Below are 20,196 nucleotides of genomic sequence, written 5' to 3' on the forward strand. Positions count from 1 at the left end.
GGTGGACCCTGCTTAGCTAAGGGGACAAGTCATGCTTGCTCCCACAAGACCAGCTCTCCTCTCTAACTATCGATGTGGTTGCGAAGAGTCGACACCACCTTGACGGCACTTAATCAATCAATCAATTTAACGTGATGCCTGTGATTTGCTTAACCCGCTGATTAATATTAAAAGGCCGTCACTTAACCTTCCTTTCCCTGATCTGGCTGTTCAGAGTAGACCCACTGAAGGAGCAGTACTGTTTCAGGGGGAGGAGTGGCATTCCCAGGCCTGCTCAGAGACCGCGCCAATCCTCTCCAGAACCACTTTCGGGGCTTAAGAAAGAGGGCCCGTCTCCAGTCTGTGCACCAGCCTGGTTCGCCGCTGCGAAAGAGACCCTCGCCAAATCATCTCCGCGGAAGAGTGCCGAACAGCAGGGGAGATGAGAGCAGCACGGAGTAATTTATTCTCGATCACATCAGGCAATTAGTTCATTATGCTGAAATGCTGAACCACACATAGGGAGAAAAATCCCCTGGGCTTCACTTCTAATCTTTGTTAAGAACGTAGAGGATTAGTTGATGCCGAGACATTACATCCCCATCCCACGTGCTGCCTGTGATGGATGTGATGTTTGCAGAGATACCTCAGAAACCACTGCCAAGGCCGTGTTGAAGAAATAATGTATGCCGATTCCATTGCTGCAGATTTCAGGGACCCCAAGGATATCAAAAACATATTCTTGCTGCTTTTGGCCTGGGCACCAGGAATGACCTCTCATTGCGGCTTTTGCCACCAGGCAGAAGTTCTCAAACCTGGGTCCCCATATGCTACTAGACTACAATTCCCATCATTCCCCCAGCCACAAGGGCCTTTGGGATATGGGAGCTGTAGTGCAGTGACATCTGGAGTACCAAGGGTAGCTCCCAAAGTGACTTGCAGTTAAAGTACACATTATAAAAAGGGATTGGTGGCAATCCACCTTGGCCGGGCAGGTTTGCAGCTGTAGGCTTATCCATACCTGCTGCTGGACTACAACTCCCATCAACCCCAGCAACAATAAAATATAGCTGGGAATGATGGGATTTGTAGTTCAACAACGGATGGAGAGCCCAGGTTCTCTACCCGTTGTGACAGATGGAAGCTCTCTTGCCTTCCATAGTCACACGACAGGTAGAAAAACCAACAGGTGTTGCTCCCCTCTATGCTGGGAAAGTTCCCATCGTTCTTTGTGCACCTGGCTATGGAAAATGTTCCCCTGGAGACATGAATTGTTCCCTTTGCTAAGCAGGGTCTGTCCTGCTTTGCATTTGAATGGGAGACTACATACGTGAGCAATGTCAGATATTCCCCCCTAGGGGATGGGGCCACTCTGGGAAGAGCACCCAGGTTCCAAGTTCCCTCCCTGGCAGCATCTCCAGATAGGGCTGAGAGAGATTCCTGCCTGCAACCTTGGAGAAGCCACTGCCAGTCTGGGTAGACAATCCTGAGCTAGATGGACCAAGGGTCTGACTCGGTAGGAGGCCGCTTCCTCGGTTCCTGGTGAATCGTGCTCTGTAAGTGTGTCTCCGCCCTCCCATTGGACGCTTTCGATTGGTTTGCCTTTTCCTGTCCACATCCCATAATAGTGTCACAGTGACCCAGCTGCCACTTTCACCATGAATAATTGGGCCTCCCAGTTCCTCTGTGGGTTCTTCAGATCACATGCTGACACCCCTTTCCTCCGCGGCATCGGTCTTTCCCATTCAACCTCATTAGTGACCTCATATTGAAAAATGGCTCTTTTCCAAGCGGGCACGAGACTCGAGAGAGTTGGGGGAAACCAGCAAAGGTCCTCCTAGCCAAACCCGGCTCCAGGTTCCAGGCAGCTGTGGGTGAATAGGACCCCTCCAGGCTGTGAACAACCACTGGCATGTCTAATTTTCTGGGAATGCCCATTCGTGCTCATCCCCAGTGGGAGAGAGAGAGAGAGAGAGAGAGAGAGAGAGAGTGTGTGTGTGTATACTCCTCGAATGGCGAGGCAGGGGAACCAAAATCAAACGTCGCCTCGGGCATCAAAAACCCTGGGTCCTGATTAATTAATTTGTTATTCTTAAATTATATTTGTATACCACCCCGAACAGACACCTCTGGACGGTTTACAACATACAACAAATCAAAACATTAAAAACCATTTCAAACCACAATTCTCGTTAAAAAGCTCAGGTGAATAAATGTGTCTTTAAAGACTCTTTAAAAGCTGTCAGAGACAGGGTGCAACTTCCAGAGTCTCGGGGCAGCCACAGAGAAGAACATCAGAACAGCCCTGCTGGATCAGGCCCAAGGAAGCCCATCTAGTCCAGCATCCTGTTTCTCACCGTGGCCCACCAGATGCCGCTGGAAGCCACAGACCGGAGTTGAGGGCATGCCCTCCCTCCTGCTGTTACTCTCCCGCAACTGGGACTCAGAGACATCCTGCCTTTGAAGGCCTGTCCCTGAGTAGCCACCGGACGAACTAGTGGCAACTGCAGACGGACTGCACCGGATGATCTCAGTGGGTGATGGGGCTCACAGTGAAGACCACATTCTCATAAATAAATGCTGAGGCGGCAGCAGGACTTGAACTCAAGTCCCTTGGGTCCAAGTGTTCTGTAGTCACTACAATCATGCTGACTCACGCTCTGGTGTCATCAAACGTCTCGCTGTGTCCAGTTTCCTATCCTCTTCGCCGTGCTCCTGTTGTGGTGGTGGGGTTCCCTTTCTCTGGAAAGGATCTTAAATGCCCTGGGTGAGAGGACAGGACCTCAGAGGAGGGCGCCTCTGAAGGGCTTCCCTCCCCACCTCCCGTGGTTGGTGTGGGAGGATGCTTGCTGTCTGACGGAGGCCCAAGATCTTAGGCATCTGCTGGAGCGGAATTATTACCTGCCAAGCTGATGGCCGCAGCCCACTCTGCACACCCTGTTATTTGCAAGGATCCACCCACACCCATGCAAAACGCACACATACACACAGAGACAGACGCAGTCCGCCCTCCCTCCCACACACACGATCGCAACCACACACCTGCGAGGCACAACACTGTTCTTGTCAGCTGGTGGGGATGGTGTGCTTGTGGTTGTAATGGAAACTCTCCCGAATCCAAATGCCGTGACTCCGAACTGCTCCAGAAATACCACCTTCCTGCTATGATCCTCAGTTTGGGAGTTGGGATAGCCCCACAGATTATGGAGGGCTGGGAGCCCTGAATCCTCTCCTTTGGGGAGTTCCTTGAACAGCCAGAACCACCCTTGATCTTAAATCAAGGGTTCCCAACTTTTTCTAACAAGGGTACCCTTTGTCGAAAACCTTCCGCTCAGGTACCCGGTAGGGATTGAGTGAGAGATGCTGCCTTCGGACAGACCACCAAACCGCGGGTCCAACCAAACCACGGTTTACCTCCATCCCCCCACACATGCTCCCAGCCTATCAGAATCTGGTCTGGGAGCCGGCAGAGGGGGGCGGTACCGATTGCACAGGCTCCCTGGAGGGACAGCCCATGCTAGCCAATGGGCTGGCAGCCCGTGGGAGGAGCTTACTCCCTTACCTGAGCTGAGCTTCAGCACGTAGCCAGCCAATCAGGAGCAGAGGAGGGGGGTCTCCACTCTCCTCCCTCCCCTTCTGCAGCAGACACATCGCTGAGGACGCATCGGCTTTAAGCCAACAATCCTTGGATGGGGAACAAATAGTGCAGCTGCAGAGTGGGGAGGCAGAAGATTCCCAGAGTGGGGAGGCAGGTGGGTTCCTGTTGGGAATCCCTGATTAGGTCCTTAGATTGGGTTGGGTTGGGTCAGGCCGGGAGGAAAGTGCAGGGAGAGAAAACAGACAGCTGTATGGTGTGCAAAATATTTTTATTCATATTTCTCTTCTCCCCGCCCCAATCAGATTTCAGATCTGGGTAGTGCATTTGCTTCTAGCCCATTCCCCTTCTGACGATGGCATGCTCGCCCCTGCCTGTTCGACTGCAGGCCTCGTCTCTCCCAAGGCAGGCGGAGCTTAACTCACAGAAGGAGAGAATGCAGGGCCTGTCGACAGGCTGGTATTGCTAGACCTGAGGTGCTGGCAGACTATGCTGGACAGCAGCTGCAGCCTGCAGGAATGTGCACTGGTCAGCCCCATGCTGCAGAACAAAATCAAGAGCCCCCTTCTGGTTCCCAAACTGACACTCCCTTGCTCTATGGGGCAGGGCGCACCTGCCTGTTTGGAAACCAGTGTGGAGTTCGTCACCTAGGGAACACCCCCATATCGCAGGGAAAGGCAGTGGCATCAGAGCTCTGACCATAAGGTGCTTGCAGGTTTTCGCTGAACTATAATCCCTTCCAAATTATTTGTTATTGTCCCTGGTGCTCCCCTTAGCAGAAGCTACAGATAATTCACCCGGCTCTGTTTTGCCTTGAGAAGAAGAGTCGTACATCTGCCCTCCACAATGGCCTCATTCCTTAGCAAACGTGTTTAAAAATAAAATAAAATCCAAAATGCTGATGTTGCTTTGAGACTAACTCCAGGTGCGTTTCCTTCTGCACCCCACATTTGAGACCTATCAAGAGAACCCAGAAAACATCTAAGCCAGGGGTTCCCAATTTTGAGCCCCCAGATGTTGTTGGACTACAACTCCTATCATCCCCAGCCAGAACCAGAGGGCTGAATCCAACCCCTGCAAGCAGTTTTATCTGGCCCTGACCACAGTTCAATCAGGACAGCGAATCCACGGTGGCACTGCACAAGCAAACCCAAACGGTCAACTGTTGTAAGAGAGAGCCCATGCTCTAGGTCTCTCGTTAGGGGTTCAATGGAATTCCTTGGCTACACATAGTACATGTGCTATTTTAGAGCCAAGCTACTTGTACTGGGGATGGGGTTGTCCCTTAGCACCAGAAGAGCCCCGCTTTGCCTGAAGAAGGTCCCCGGTTCAATCCCTGGCAGCACCTCCGGGAAAGACCCTTGTCTGAAACCATGGAGAGCCACTGCCGGTCAGTGCAGACAATATTGAGCCAGATGACCAATGGTCTGACTCAGTAACCAGCAGCTTGCTGTGTTCCTAATGGAGCCATAGCTCAGAGGTAAAGCCTCTGCATTGCATGCAGAAGCTCCCAGATACAACCCCCAACATCTCTAGGCAGGGATGAGGGAAACTCCTGCCTGAATGCCCGGAGAGCGGCTGCCAGTCAGAGCAGACGATCCTGAGCTGGATAGACCAGCGGTCTGACTCAGCACAGAAGACAGCTTCCTGTATATGAAGACTGACTTGCACAGCGAAGCACACTTCAACCATATACCTCTCCCTACCCACTGCAGAGATTGAACTGCCTGGGGACCAGAAACGCCTCCCAGAAGTTGGTCCTCTCTGTTGGAATCCAGAAGTTGGAATCCAGAAGTTGGCCCTCTCTGATCTAAGACAACGTTGCTCTACGAACAAGACACGTCCCTCAAAATTGGGCCCGCACCATACTCAGTCAGTCTGACCAAGTTTGCAGAAAGGCGAAGAGGCGGGTGATAGGAGGAAGAGGCCGGGTCGAAAATGCCTACAACTCTGTTGGCCCTCCAGAGATCTTTCCGCCCCCCTAGAAACCCACCTTCAGGCTGGCATCTGGTCTTGTGGGGCATGAGCAAATGCACTCAGCAGTGAGCGTGGTGCTAAGTCCGGGTGGGACGTCCCCCTTCACTCCAGAACCGTCCCACCCAGGCCCTCACCGACATCAGGGATCCAGCAGAAGCACGTTTAGGCCAAAAGGCATCGGCATGCCTTGAGATCCCAACATTCATCCTCGGGGGAATTCAAAACACACCTGTCCTGATGGAGTCCCGGCACTGTTACTAGCTACCTCCCAAAGGCCACTGGAAGAAAAGCTGGGGCAGCAAGGAACCAAGGGGTCGAAATGCAAAAAAAATCATCACAGCCACTGAGCTTGTGCAAGAGCCCCGAAGGAGGATCGGAAGGCGTCCGGCACAGCTTGGACACGGAAGCGAAGCAGGTACGGACCCGTCTTGGATGGGAAGCCACCTGGGAACTGCTGTGCACAACCCGACAAGTCTCAGAAGGAGGAGGAGGAGAGGATTGGGAAGGGACAAACCCCTCGCCCTCCCCAGAACCGGGGACCTCCACGCCCTAAGGGAAGGACCACACAGACATGCTTGCGCGGAAGGGATCTTTTTCGGAGCTGAGTACCCATTCTGCAGGTGGGAGGGGGTAAGGTGCTTGAGGAATCGGAGGGGGAGAGGGGGGCGTTATTTCTCCGTTCCTGGGGCCCCCGAGCGTCCCTGTGCCGTCCTGCCTCCCCGCAGGCGCTGAGCACGCTCCGTTTTTTGGCATCCGGCTGGAACATCGTTCGGAGCGGGCGGCGCGCAGGACGTGCTCCCTGAGCGCCTGCGCTTGGGCGCCAGGCGGGCCCGTTCCCCCGGGACTCGTTTGGCACGTCCAGGGTGGGTGTTGCAGAGAGAACTGGGGGCCGGGTGGGAGGCTAGGGGGGAGGGGGGATCTGGGCCCCTAGCAAGTCGTAGGCAAAGACGTTCCAGAAGACAGCAAAGACCAAGAAGGTGGCGTAGGAGAGGAGCACCACCCACCAGCCACACTGGTCCTGCAGGTTCTCCTCGTAGCTGCGGAGGATGGTTAGGCCCATGCTGATGCCCACGATCGCCCCTGCCAGGTGGGCCATGAAGCTGGGCTGGGGCCCCGAGGAGGGCAAGGGCGGGGAGAAGCGCAGCCAGACGGCACGGCCCACCTCGGAACTCACTGCCGGAGGAGAAAAAGGAGAGAGAGAAATCCTTTGAGTCTCAAGTTTCTAGTCCTCATCAACTCACCACTTTTGTTTATTTCTCACCTTTATATCCTGCCTCTCCCACTCCTCATTTCCTTAGCCCAGGAAATGGTCTAAGGCAGGGATTCTCAACATTGGGTCCCCAGACGTGATTGGACTTCAACTTCCACAATCCCCAGCCCCAATGACCTTTGGTTGGGGATTATGGGAGTTGAAGTCCAAGAACTTCTGGGGACCTTCATGCCTGGCTGGTGAGATTCTCAAAGGTGGCAGCTGTGGAAAAGGCAAATTCCACGCCAGGGATCATTAGGAAGGGGATTGAAAATACAAGTGCTAATGTTATAATGCCCCTTATACAAATCTGTGGCGTGGCCCAAATCTTATTGTTGCTCCCGAAGAAGGCCTTTTCAGCTGAAATGCACGAGGCTCCAACCAAATACATCCTCAAGCATCTTTCTGGAATGTTGGTGGATGTTTCCTGGAGGTTCTGTACTTGCTGCTCCAGCCTGGGAAACCGACTCGTGGGTCCGGAAACCGACAATCACACCGTGATGCGTGGAGCAGGGCAAACTCCACAGCAAGCATGGCCTATTTTGCAGAAGAAACTACGCAGGCACTAGCTGGTGGTGCAGAGATACCATGACCAAGGCATTCTAGAACAGGTCGGGATGTGCACGCCATTTGCACGAATCGATTTGAGTTCACATCAAATTCAAATCGATTCAAACTTGAAGCCATTGAATCGAGTGGAGATTCGTCTGAATCTATTTAAATTCGATTCAGATTCGATTCGGATTCGAATCTATTCATGTGAATTTCACGCACATCCCTCGGAACAAGGATTGAAAACACTTATTTAGCAGTAGTAGCAGTAGTAGTAAAAAGAAATAGAAACAGTGTACTTACTACACACCAGTGCTAAGACCATACGAAGCAGTTTGTAGGGGCAACGCATTCCAGCCCAGTTCTGCAGACAGAGGAAGAAGGATTATTGGCCGATTTAAAATATTTATACCCCACCCTTCCAGTACGTTACTGCTCAGAGCAACTTACAGCACTAATAAAATAGATGCACTAGAGAACAAAATTAAGCAATAACATTTTTTTGGAGCCTGGATCTAAAGGCCTTTGGAGACCCCCCCGCCCCGCCCCCGCTGCTTGCTGGAGCCCTCCCCACCCACCGCTGCAAGTTAAGCATCATTCCCCTGTGTGCCCATGCGCACACGCGCATGCACACAAACACACACACACACACAGTATTTTTAACACGTGGGTTCTTGAAGGCACACACAGCAACTGAACGCACAAGAATATAAAAACGGGTCAATTTATGCAAATCTGCATTGGCAGAACCATTTCAACACCCCACATATTCCCATCCCACAGATTTCTCTCCCCACTCCGCCCTCTATCTCTTAAGCACCTGGCACAGGTCACAATCATCCTCGGCTGCCTGGGTCGGCATGAGCCAACGGTGACCACCAGTGGCACTCTTGCCCCTGGATTTGGGGGTTGAAGTGCAGGACCTCCACAGCCCCTGCCCCCCCCAATCTTCTTTAGTCTGTCCAAGGCGGTGTGGTTGCCTGGCAGAGCATGATGATGCTTTATTTTTTAGGGAGGGGGCCCCCTCCAAAGGCCTTTAGCTCCAGGCTCCAAAATTACCTGGGTGTACCTCTGGTGACCACACCACCAAGGACAGACTGAAGAGGATCTGGGGGCCCTCAGGGGGGTGTGAAGGCCCCTAGACTTGGGCCCCGAAGTTCAGAGGTAATTGCACCACAATCTGGAGAGGGCTGACTGCATTTGCCACCAGCTCGTCTCGGGGCTACTTAGGGACGAGCCTTCTCTGTTGCCGCCCTGAGACTTTGGAACGCACTCCCTGCAGAAATCAGAGCCTCCCCATCTCTGGCAGCTTTTTAGAAGTCTCCAAAGACGCATTTATTCACCCACGCTGTTGAACGAGAATTGTGCTTCAAATTGTTTTCATGTTGTAATTCCTGTTTTGATTTGTTTTATTTTGTAAACGGCCCAGAGATGTAAGTTTGGGGCGGTGTACAAAACTAGTAAGTAAGTAAATAAGTAAGTAAGAAAGTAAATATAAATTGAGTGGGGGGTGGGAACCAAAGACAAAGTAGCCACCATAACATAAACGATCTTGGAAGCACCATGTCTAAGCAATTCTGGGCCAGCCAGGGGAGAGAGCCAGATCCCGCCTCCCCATTCGGTTTCCAGACGTGCGTTGCTGGTTCCCACAGCTCTTACCATGACAACGTTGGCCAGGTGAGCGGAGCAGAGAGCATAGACCCCGCCAGAGCCCCCGACCAAAGGAGCCCTCATGTCAGTGATGGAGACAGTCAGGGAACCTGCCGGAAAGACGGGAAGAAGGAAAGGCAGACGATGCGAATGTTAAACCAATGGTGTCCAATGCTCACTACTGTGACGGTAAGGTGGTGTGGACCTGATCCTCTGAGACCATGAGGAGCACCATGTCAGGGCCAGGAGACGAACGCAATACAGGGTTGCACGACTTCAGCTGGTTTTGGACTACAGCTCCCATCATCCCCAGCCACAGTGGCCAATAGTCAGAGATGATAGGCGATTTCTCTCCAGCATTTCAGACAGGGGTTGTCTCTTCTAGCCCTACCTGGAAAAGTGTGGGGTTGAATCTGGAGCTCTACCTTTGGATCCTAGCCTCATCCTCCAAAGGACATCTGAAGCTACCATTTTATAGAGTTCAACACTCAGCCAATCTAGTTCAGAATTGCCTTCACTGGTTGGCAGCAGCAGCAGCCCAGGTTTTGACAGGGATTTCCCCAGGCCTACCTGGAGAGGAGAGCTGGTCTGGTGGTAGCAAGCATGACTTGTTCCCTTAGCTAAGCAGGTTCTGCCCTGGTTGCATATGAATGGGAGACTAGAAGTGTGAGTCCTGGAAGAGCAGAAGGTTCCAGGTTCCTTCCTTGGCAGCATCACCAAGATAGGGCTGAGAGAGACTCCTGCCTGCACCCTTGGAGAAGCCACTGCCAGTCTGTGAAGACAATACTGAGCTAGATAGACCAAAGGTCTGACTCTGTATATGGCAGCTTCCTATGTTCCTAGGAGACTCCCAAGAGTGGCCTTGGAATCTTCTCCATGCCAAGCAGATGCTCTCTTGGTGATCAACGGCCCCATTCTCATCTCAAGAGGCATTCCCAATCAGAGGGATTTTGGAAATGGCACCCTGTGCTTTGTACAGAGGTTCCCTGTAAAACGTATGAGGTGTGCCACAAGTGGCAACAATAGGCTGGAATGCAGGCGCTAGACTCAGATAGTGCAACATCCTTGCACAATTTTAGCATGAGGAATGGATGCTAGCCAATCAACCCCGAAAAACAACAAAAAGTGAGTCCCACATTATTTAATTTATTTAACATATTTTTATACCGCCCCAAACTCACATCTCTGGGCGGTTTACAACAAAGCTCATTTAGTACATGAACCAGTTGTGGTGCTGCTAACAGCACAACAGTCAAAGGCTCCTGGTGATTTGTGACAAGGTCTACAACTCTCGAGCTGGAAAACAGGCAACAGCATTGCAAGAACTTCAGTTTCCAGTGTCTTATCGTGCTTTTATGGCCATCAGCTTCAAGACTCCAAATCACAACGGTGTCTTAAAAGCCTCGGAAAACACAAAAACCACTCTAAAGTTTTAGCGATGTTGTCAGAGGAATGGAAACGAACATTGGTAGGAATACACGCCATGGGGAGAAGGCTCGACAACTGAGTCGTCGTTACTCTGACCCCTTTGCTCTGTTCAAAAAGGACTGCAATTTTACCAGACCAGCTCTCCTCTCATTGACAACGAAGATGAAGGTACTGTAGGCCCTTTGGCTGAAAAATTGGAGGAGACAGGCTTTTGGAAGCCACCGAACATTCGCCCTAGAGATTAACAGGTGCAAACCGGTGGATTTTCACTGCCTTGCTCTCTCTCCCTCTCTTTCCACTTCCCAGGCAGGCTTCGCTGAGACAGCAGCTTGCAAAGGGAGAGGCCACAAAGAGCTGATGAGGAATCGCCCGCCACCTCCTCGCTCTCCCCGCCTCTCTGAAGCCGGGGATGGGTGGGTAATTCCAGCAGCGGCTCTAATTGCCTTGGGGGGGTCGCCACAGCCAGCGAGGGGTCTCCAAAGAGCCATCATTTAGGCTGCCATCCCCCAAGCAGCTCCAATCGGGACCACGTGGGATTCCAGGGCCATGCTGAGCTTTCCAGCGGAGTCGATGGGTGGCGAGGAGGAAGGGAGAACTGAATGTCTTGGCCGGGAGGGAGGGAGAGAAAGGGGGGATTGATGAGGAGGAGCAGGGAGCGAGCGGGCCCCCAGAGATCTCGCCTCGGTGGGTCGAGCAGCTTTGGAAAACCTCAGGCCTCCCAAGGAGAGAGAATGGATGGAACCCAGATAAAATGACTTGACATTATCCCCTTATATATAGGCACATAGGAAGCTGCCTTCTCCCGAGTCAGACCATTGGTCCGTCTAGCTCAGTATCGTCTGCACAGACTGGCAGCGGCTTCTCCAAGGTTGCAGGCAGGAGTCTCTCTCAGCCCTATCTCGGAGGTGCTGCCAGGGAGGGAACTGGGAACCTTCTGCCTGCAAGCAGGCAGGTGCTCTTCCCAGAGCAGCCCCCTCCCCAAAGAGGAATATTTTACAGTGCTCACACATTTAGTCTCCCATTCAAATGCAAACCAGGGTGTATCCTGCTTAGCAAAGGGGGAAATTCATGCTTGCTGCCCACAAACCAACATTATGATAGATGCTGCACTTTCAAGAGGCCTGAGAAGATCTAAAAGGCTTGCTTCTCTCTCTAGAGTGGGCTAGGCTCCCCAGCTGTTGTTGAACTACACCTCCCATCATCCCTGGCTGCTGTGGCTGGGGATGATGGGAATTGTAGTCTAATGACAGGCAGAGGGCCAGAGTTGAGCAGTCCTGGTGTAGACAATACGGAGCTAGTTGGGCCAGGAGCCTGGCTGAGATTCTCCTGACTCTCCAGAAGAATCTGCAGCTCAGTGGTAGATCGCCTGCTTTGCACGCACAAGGTCCCAAGTTCAATTCCTGACATCTCCAGGTAAGGACAGGAAAGGCTGCAGTCCGAAACCCTGGAGACCTACACTGTCAGTGTAGACAGTGGTTTGGATCACACAATCGTTCAAACCTAAGTTTAAGGTGGGTTACTGACATTAATGTGATTGTGTGAACCTAGGCCAAGGCGAGAATCTCAGATTCATCTTGGGCCATAAACCACCTTGGACTGGGTTCTCACAACCACGCGAATGTCGGTAACCCACATTAAACCTAGATTCAAATGATTCTAGATCCACTATCTAGGTAGATGGACTCGAGAACTGACTCCGCTAAAGGAAGGATTTGTTGCTCAAAAAACAGATTCTCCATCAACACTGGGGTGGGGTGGGGGAGGGTGGATATTATGGGGGTGTTTTTTCACCTTTCTAGCATGTTTATAAAAGATTGTTTTATGTGATAAACCTGTGAGTCCTGCAGAGGAGGCAGCAGATTAAATTAACTTATGCTGGAAATGTATGGAAAGGCATTTGTGTCTAGACATCCACTTAATTGGGTGTTATAATGCACGGCCAGTGTCCTCAGGGAAAGCAGGTTTTCACTCTTTCACATCAAGCCAGCGTGGTGTCGTGGTTAGTGTGCTGGTCTAGGATTGGGGAGCCCCGAGTTCAAATCCCCACTCAGCCATGAAACTTACTAGGTGACTCTGAGCCAGTCACACATCTCTCAGCCTAACCCACCGCACAGGGTTGTTCTTGTGCGGATAAATAGAACCACTGAGGGAAAATGGGATGCAGGTGTCAAAATGGATGAATGAATGATCCCCATGAACCCACTCACATTAGAACACAGCTGCACAACTTTGGCACAGCTCTTGTGCCAAAGTTTGACTACAACTCCTATCATCCCCATTCCAGCAATTCCATACAGTCTAGACATCAATCATCATCAACAACTTTATTTGATAGCTGCCCCATAACAAATTGTTCTCTGGGCAACTCACAACAACAAAATCTCCAATAAAAATACATAAAACAAGACCAACCATTCACAACACAAAATACAAAATACCATACAAAACATTTTAAAAACTTTTTAAAAAACAATTTTAAAAAGCCTGAGTGAACAGAAAGGTCTTTGCCTGGCATCTAAAAGAACAAAGTGATGATGCCAGGCAAGCCTCACTGGGGAGGCTATTCCTCTAGTCCACAGAGACGGGGTGCCACCACTGAAAAGGCCATTTCATAGACATGCGGGTTGCCTCCCCAGTGAGGCTCGCCTAGTGTTGTCACTTTGTTCTTTTAGATACCAGGTAAAGGCCTTTCTGTTCACTCAGGCTCCCTATTGACTGCAGTGGCAGGGGGTGATGCGTGCTGTAGTCCCACAACAGCTGGAAGGCAAAGTTCTGCAGCCCTGCATTGGAACCATCCTCGCACCTACCCCAAAACAAGCGACGGCACAAATGACAAAGAGTCCTGTGGCACCCAGAAGACTGACAGATTCATTGTGTCCTACAGAAGGGCTGGGGCAGAGGGAATACTGGAGAGCAGGAGAGACACACCAGTAGGCTTGTCCACTTACCTGCCAGAACTCCCGCGAGGTAGAGAAAGCTGATGCGGAGGATTCCATGGACCATCTCTAGGGGCACCCCGATCATCAGCTGCAGGAGGGCATTGAACCCCAGCTGTTCCAACCTAGGAAGACCCAAGGAAGTTGGTGAGTTTGTGGCAGAGAAGCAGAGGAGGGCTGGCCAAGCAGTGTTGTTGGACTACAACTCCCATCATCCCCCATGGCAGGGTGGTGATGGGAGTTGTAGTCCAATGGCTGGAGAGCCTCTGCATTATAGAACAGGCACGATTCAGCTCGCCTTGCCTTAGAAGGAAAGAGCTGGGTGGGATGGATGGGCACCCAACCTTCATTCTGTCCCCAGCATTTTATTGAGGGTGGGCGAAAAAGTCGTCCCGGCTCCCACAAGATTGGAGAGAGGCACTTACCCCACATGCATGAACATGTAAGTGAGGAATCTCCAGGCACGGGCTCGGTGCCCTGGGTGGTACACGAGAGGACTCTTCATGTACTCTGGATGGTACGTCTGCAGCACCCACTTGTTCAGCCGGGCCCCATAGCAGAGGAAAACGATGATCTAATACAAGGAAAGGTTATTTAGGAAGGCCTAAAGCGCCTCATCCAAGCTGCGATTCTGTGGAGACCAGGAAAGCCACAAAACATGCTGGCCACAGAAAATCAACTTTCGAGACCTCTCAGCTTCCCTCCCACCTTTTCTTTTAAAAAAAAAAAAAAAAAAAGCCCAAAGGCACAGGTTTCAAGTCCTTAAGGTTCTGAAGATACGCTTGAAAGCATGTGAACCATGCCCAGAAAAACCACAGAAGCCTAAAGCAAAAAGAGCTCTGCAAACAACAAAACACTATAGAATAAATGTGCGTGGTTGCATAATTTCTACAGGTTGCAGAATTCAACCTATGCATCCTCTGGTTGCAGAATTCAATCAGATTCTATATCAGAATCTGAGTTAACTCGGTGAAGAACACACACACACACACACACACACACACACACACACACACACACACACGGAATCTGGAATCCCACACACAGAATCCCCAGATTTCAGAATCTGGGGAGGAGAGTTGGTCAGGGAGGAGAGCTGATCTTGTGGAAGTGAGCATGAATTGTTCCCTTTGCTAAGCAGGGTCTGCCCTGGTTTGCATTTGGATGGGAGACTCCATGTGTGAGCACTGAAAGATATTCCCCTCAGGGATTGGGCCGCTCTGGGAAGAGCATCTAGGTCCCAAGTTCCCTCCCTGGCAGCATCTCCAAGATAGGGCTGAGAGAGACTCCTGCCTGCAACCTTGGAGAAAGCCGCTGCCAGTCTGTGTAGACAGTCCTGAGCTAGACAGAACAATGGTCTGACTCAGTGTATGGCAGCTTGGTTATGTGCCTCTCCGCATACCTGAGTTAGCGTGACGACGGCCATGAAGACAGGCGGGGGGCAGCTGCGATGCTGGTAGAAATACCACCGGCGGTCCATCTCGCAGGGCAGGATCTCGTAGGCCACGTAGCGCACGAAGCGCTTGTAGAACCCCAGGCCGGTCTCATCCAGGAGGCCATCACGGGGCAACGCCCTCTGCCCATTGGCTATGGCTCGCTTGAAGCTGCTGGACCGCTTGCTGCTGATCTGCAAAGAGAGACCGGGACATGCTGCTGCAGCCAATAGGTCTAAGAACATAGAACATAAGGCCAGCCCTGCTGCATCAGGCCCAAGGCCTCTCTAGTCCAGCATCCTGTTTCACACAGTGGCCCACCAGATGCCTCTGGGGAGCCCACAGGCAAGAGGTATGAGCATGCCCTCTCTCCTGCTGTTGCTCCCCTGAAACTGGGATTAAGAGGCATCCTGCCTCTGAGGCTGGAAGTGGCCCACAGCCACCAGACTAGTAGCCATTGATAGACATGTCTTCTGTGAATTTGTCTAAGCCCCTTTTAATGCTATCCAAGGTAGTGGCCGTCACCACATCATATGGCAGAGAATCCCATAGATTAATTCTGTGCTGTGTGAAAAAGTACTTCCTTTTGTCAGACCGAAATTTCTTGGCCATCAGTTTCATGGGATGACCCCTGGTTCTAGAGCTGCGAGAGAGGGAGAAAGATTTCTCTCTGTCCACTCTCTCTGCTCCATGCATAAATTTACAAACATCTACCATGGCTCCCCGAAGTTGTCTCTTTTCCAAACGAAAAGACGTGACACGTTAGAGGTTCATAGGAGGTCTCTTGGCATTCTGGCTGTGAAAGGATTTTGTTACTGCACCACTGCCTACCTCACAAGGTTGTTGTGAGGATACAGTCAGCAGGAAGGAGGACTGTGTGAACCACCCCAAGTTCCTTGTAGGTAGGGTGGAATAAACACACAATCAGCCCAAGAACTATCGCAGCCCCTGAATGCATCAGAAAGAAAGTCCAAAGTGGAAGAAAACTTCAGCTGAGGGGGACAGAGTCCCAGAAAGCACCAGGCTCTGCTTGGATTCAGAGAGGAAGCTTAATCGAAGGACTTGATTGGACAGTGGACATTTGCAGAGCAACCTCTGCTGTCCCTGGGAGCTCTCCAAGGTCCTGAAGTTCAACCTTTGCTGTCCCTGGGAGCTCTCCAAGGTCCTGAAGTGCTCATGTCTGACTAATGTCCTGATACTCTGCTATCCAAAATTGCCACTGGTCATTCTAGGTCTATTATACAATCACGTATTTTCAGAGCTGGAAGGAACCTTAAAGGTCTTCTAGACCAACCCCCTTATCAATACAGGAAACTGCTACAGATGGGTCAAGACCAGGAAAGTTGTGTTCCAAATGGAAAAGGGAAAGTCCCGGCTTTGGCAATATTTTGCTTAAATACAACACTTCTTTCACTATGCTCAAAGTGGTATACACAGTCTTTATTCCCACCTCCCTTTTCTTCTCACAACAATCCTGTGAGGTAGGTCAGGTGTACAACTGACCTAAGGTCATTCAGTGAGCTTCATGGCTAAGGGGAGATTTGAAACCAACACTCCACACTCTCACAGCAAATTACATGCTACATTTAATACTTACTCGGCTGAGTGATATTGTGGTTTTTGTTTGTTAAATTTAAAAACACAATCATCATCTCCTGCAACTCTGCGTTAACCAGTAGGGGGCACTGTGGACACAATTTTTTCTTTTTGGGGGGGAAATGTTTAGGGATTGTGTGTATGTTGCAGCTACAGGATGTGGGCAGTGAATTCAGCTTCCTAGGAAAGTCAGCTCTCATTTTAAAACATCAAGAAAGTTTCTAGCTCTCTCTGAGCAGGCAGCAAGGACTGCTGAATTGTCAGAAGCCAGAAGTGTGTGGGTGTGTTTGTGCTGATCAAGAAATCCAGCAATTATGGGCCAGGCTAGAGTGTCCAACATAACACTTTGGAGCACTCTGTAACTAGCAATAAAAAAAACAAAAACAAGATACATTTTGCAAGCTAAGAGAAAGTAAAGAAAGAGGCTCAATTTGCATAATTTATAAAATCCATTGATTTAAGCCCTCTTAAAATGCAGAACTTGGAGTGGCTAGGTAGAGAACTTAATATATTTCCTTTTGCGCATTTTACATATTGCTCTAGATATCCGCCATGGTCCTCTTAACTCACTCTGGCCCATCAGAAGATGTATGGATTTATTCTGGGATTTATATCCACCTTTCTTGCACAAAGCAAGACCATAGCAGCGTACAGCATAAAATCAAGCAATGATTTCAATAAATATATTAGAAGATAATGGGGAAAACAATGAGGGGGAGTAATTATATGAACATAAGAACAGCCCTGCTGGATCAGGCCCAAGGCCCATCAAGTCCAGCGTCCTGTTTTGCACAGTGGCCCACCAGATGCCACCAGAAGCCACAGGCAGGAGTTGAGGGCATGCCCTCTCTCCTGCTGTTACTCCCCTGCAACTGGCATTTAGAGGCATCCTGACTCTGATAGCCACCAGGGACTTTTGCACACAGCAGGATTTATCACAGGTTTACTGGGAGGATTTATAGTGGCCTCGAAGTTGTCCCCCAAAAACTGACACAAAAAGTGGATTTTTTTTTTAACCCCAGGTATAAATCGGGCTACACGCTAATGTGCAGTGAAACAAACCAAATTGTGTGAGAACTGCTCCCTGATAACTCGCAGGGATCTCGAGGTAAATCTGGCCGATATGTGAACGTACCCCCTCCGTTCTGGAGGAGATGCGAGTTAAAGGGCTTTCAAAGCCCTGTATGAAAAACTTCCAGGAGAATGACTTAGCAATAAGAGCATCTGGGATTTTCTACAGCACTTGGGAGGGGTCACAGAGTTTCACATCCACCAGTACAGGTCACATGACCCCAAACTGGGTAGGTTTAGGAGAAGTCCCACCCAGTTTCGGGAGCTGGACACGCTCCTGTTTTGCGATGGTGTGTGAAAGAAAAACAAGGTCAGAGGCAGGAAGCTGGCTCCGTTCCGTCATGCCCAGCTGGGTAGGATGAACGGGTCCTATCAAGAGTCTGTACCTATCTTGTGAACAAGGTAGGGGGGGGGAAACCACCCCACACCTCTGGGGCTTGATGGACGATCAAGCTCCATGCCTCTGGCCTTTTTATCTCACACACAACTGTGGAATGGGAGCATGGCCAGCACCTAAAACTGAGTAGGACTTTGGGGAGAGTGAGACTGGAGAGGGAGAGAGCTGGACTTGTGGTAACAAGCATGAATTGACCCCTTGGCTAAGCAGGGTCCACCCTGGTTGGCATTTGGATGGGAGGCTACATGTGTGAGCAATGTAAGATCTTCCCTGTAGGGGATGGGGCCGCTCTGGGAAGAGCACCTGCAGGCTTGCATGCAGAAGGTTCCAAGTTCCCTCCCTGGCAGCATCCAAGAGACTCCTGCCTGCAGCCTTGGAGAAGCCGCTGCTGCCAGTCTGGGTAGACAATACTGAGCTCGATGGACCAAGGCTCTGACTCAGTAGAAAGCAGCTTCCGATGTTCCTATGGTCACGTGAACTGTCCTGTTATCTTGCCATCTGCACAACAGCCCTGTAAGGTAAGCCAGGAAAGAATAACCCTTCCGATACACCAACTGAGGCACTGAGGCTGAGAGAAAGGCCACCATGAGACAAAATTCAGAACAGGCCGTTCCCAGTGTGTAGCTCTAACTCTTGGCCACCATGTCCCCCAAAGGCTAAGGCACGATTTCCTGCTCCCCAGGTAAATGGTAACAGCAGCAGGCTGGTTTAAAAGAAAGAGTCCCCCGTTTCTTTTCTCCCAGGAGGGCCTGGGACCTCTTGTCCGGGCTTCCAGAGTGGAGTGCTCCCTTCTCAAGGGCAAACGCACTCAGCCCTTTCCGGGGTCAGCCGCGTTTCTGCCAGAGCAGCAAAGGGCTGGTGGCTGAGGGAGGCTGCTGCATTTCGGAATTGAGTTGCAGAGCACGTGGCCCAGGCAGGGCTGTGCGGGCCTGCTAATGTTTCCTCCTTGCCGGACCATTTTGCCGCTCAGCTGAGCCAATTAGGGATAAATTATTGAGTATTAAGTATTCAGCAATGAATAGCCAGTGGAGTCTTAATGCTTTTAACAAGGAGTTCAGGGGAAGAAGAAAAACAAATCTAATCTCTTGCTATCCCTTCAGCCAAGCGATTTAGGAACATAGGAATCTGCCTTCCACTGAGTCAGACCCTCGATCCATCTAGCTCAGCGTTGCCTTCACAAACTGGCAGCGGCTTCTCCAAGGCGGCAGGCAGGAGTCTCTCTCAGCCCTATTTGGAGATGCTGCCAGGGAGGGAACTTGGAACCTACTGCTCTTCCCAGAGCGGCTTCATCCCTTAAGTGGAATCTCTTACAGGGCTCAGACGTGGTCTCCCATTCAAATGTGATTCAGTGTGGACCCTGCTTAGCTAAGGGGACACATCATGCTTGCTACCACAAGAGCAGCTCTCTCTTTCTTCCCCATTTTCAAGGCAAGCCCTGCAAGAACCTCCTTCTTCATACACACCCCACCCAACCTCCTTTTCCTCCACTACTACTTCTATTTATATACCACTTTTCAACAGAAGTTTCCAAAGTGGTTTACATAGATATAAATAAATAAACAAGCACATCTTCCTTTCCCCAAAGAGCTCACAATCTAAAAAATAAATGTAAGACAGACACCAGCAATAGCCACTGGAGGGATGCTGTGCTGTGGTTTGATAGGGCCGGTTGCTCCCCCCCCCTACTAAATATAAGAGAATCGCCACTTTAAAAGGTGCCTCTTTGTGCCTTGGAAGATGCAATCTCATGGGGAGAAGAGCTGGTCTTCTGGTAGTGATTTTGAATGGTCCCCTAGCTGACTACATATTACAGCCTGAAAAAGCTCCGTTCATGGACTTTATAACTGGTTTCATGTTAAATGTGATCGGATGTGGAAAGGATTTGCCATTGTCATTGCCTTGCTGCTCAGGAGAAACCTGCCCCACACATGGCTGCATTATTGGTAACAGCTGCCCAGAAAATAAGGTGCAAATATATTCAAATTAATTGCTGCAATCTGTTAGGACGATCAGTCGATATGGGACTCAGAAATGGAGCCGAGAGAGTTCTGCATTTGCAACCCTGGAATCAGATTGTGTCTCTCAGTCGCCCACTTCTCTTGTTTATTCATGACCTCGTTAGTGTGCTTTGTTGGAGATTCCTTAAAAGTTCTACAATCTCTTGCAATCGGTTTACTATTGTTTTGTGGAGGCCGGTGGTCTTTAGCAAATAAAGGGAATGAGAAACAATGCCAGACGAGGAGCTTGGAACAGAATTATATTGATTTGCTGGAATGCGACAATGCTTAAGACCCAGTTTTGTTTCTGCTGGAAATTCCTTCTCCAAAGCAACA

The 20,196-nt window shown here is 50.6% G+C and overlaps 1 protein-coding gene across 3 annotated transcripts in view; it reads right to left on the reverse strand.

The window, feature by feature from the left end:
* Positions 1 to 3,828: 3,828 nt before the first annotated feature.
* The window catches only part of RHBDL1 (rhomboid like 1), a 33,942-nt gene continuing 17,574 nt past the window's right edge, over positions 3,829 to 20,196 (reverse strand). For all 3 annotated transcript variants that reach the window (XM_053277141.1, XM_053277140.1, XM_053277139.1), the window contains 6 exons: positions 14,769 to 14,993; positions 13,792 to 13,940; positions 13,379 to 13,491; positions 9,012 to 9,112; positions 7,656 to 7,716; positions 3,829 to 6,724 (listed from right to left, as the gene is read on the reverse strand). In XM_053277141.1, the coding sequence (XP_053133116.1) occupies positions 6,453 to 6,724; positions 7,656 to 7,716; positions 9,012 to 9,112; positions 13,379 to 13,491; positions 13,792 to 13,940; positions 14,769 to 14,993 (921 nt within the window). In that variant the 3' untranslated portion in view covers positions 3,829 to 6,452. The remainder of the gene's footprint in view (positions 6,725 to 7,655; positions 7,717 to 9,011; positions 9,113 to 13,378; positions 13,492 to 13,791; positions 13,941 to 14,768; positions 14,994 to 20,196) is intronic.

Source organism: Hemicordylus capensis, chromosome 13 (genome assembly GCF_027244095.1).
Source record: "Hemicordylus capensis ecotype Gifberg chromosome 13, rHemCap1.1.pri, whole genome shotgun sequence".
NCBI lineage: Eukaryota > Metazoa > Chordata > Lepidosauria > Squamata > Cordylidae > Hemicordylus > Hemicordylus capensis.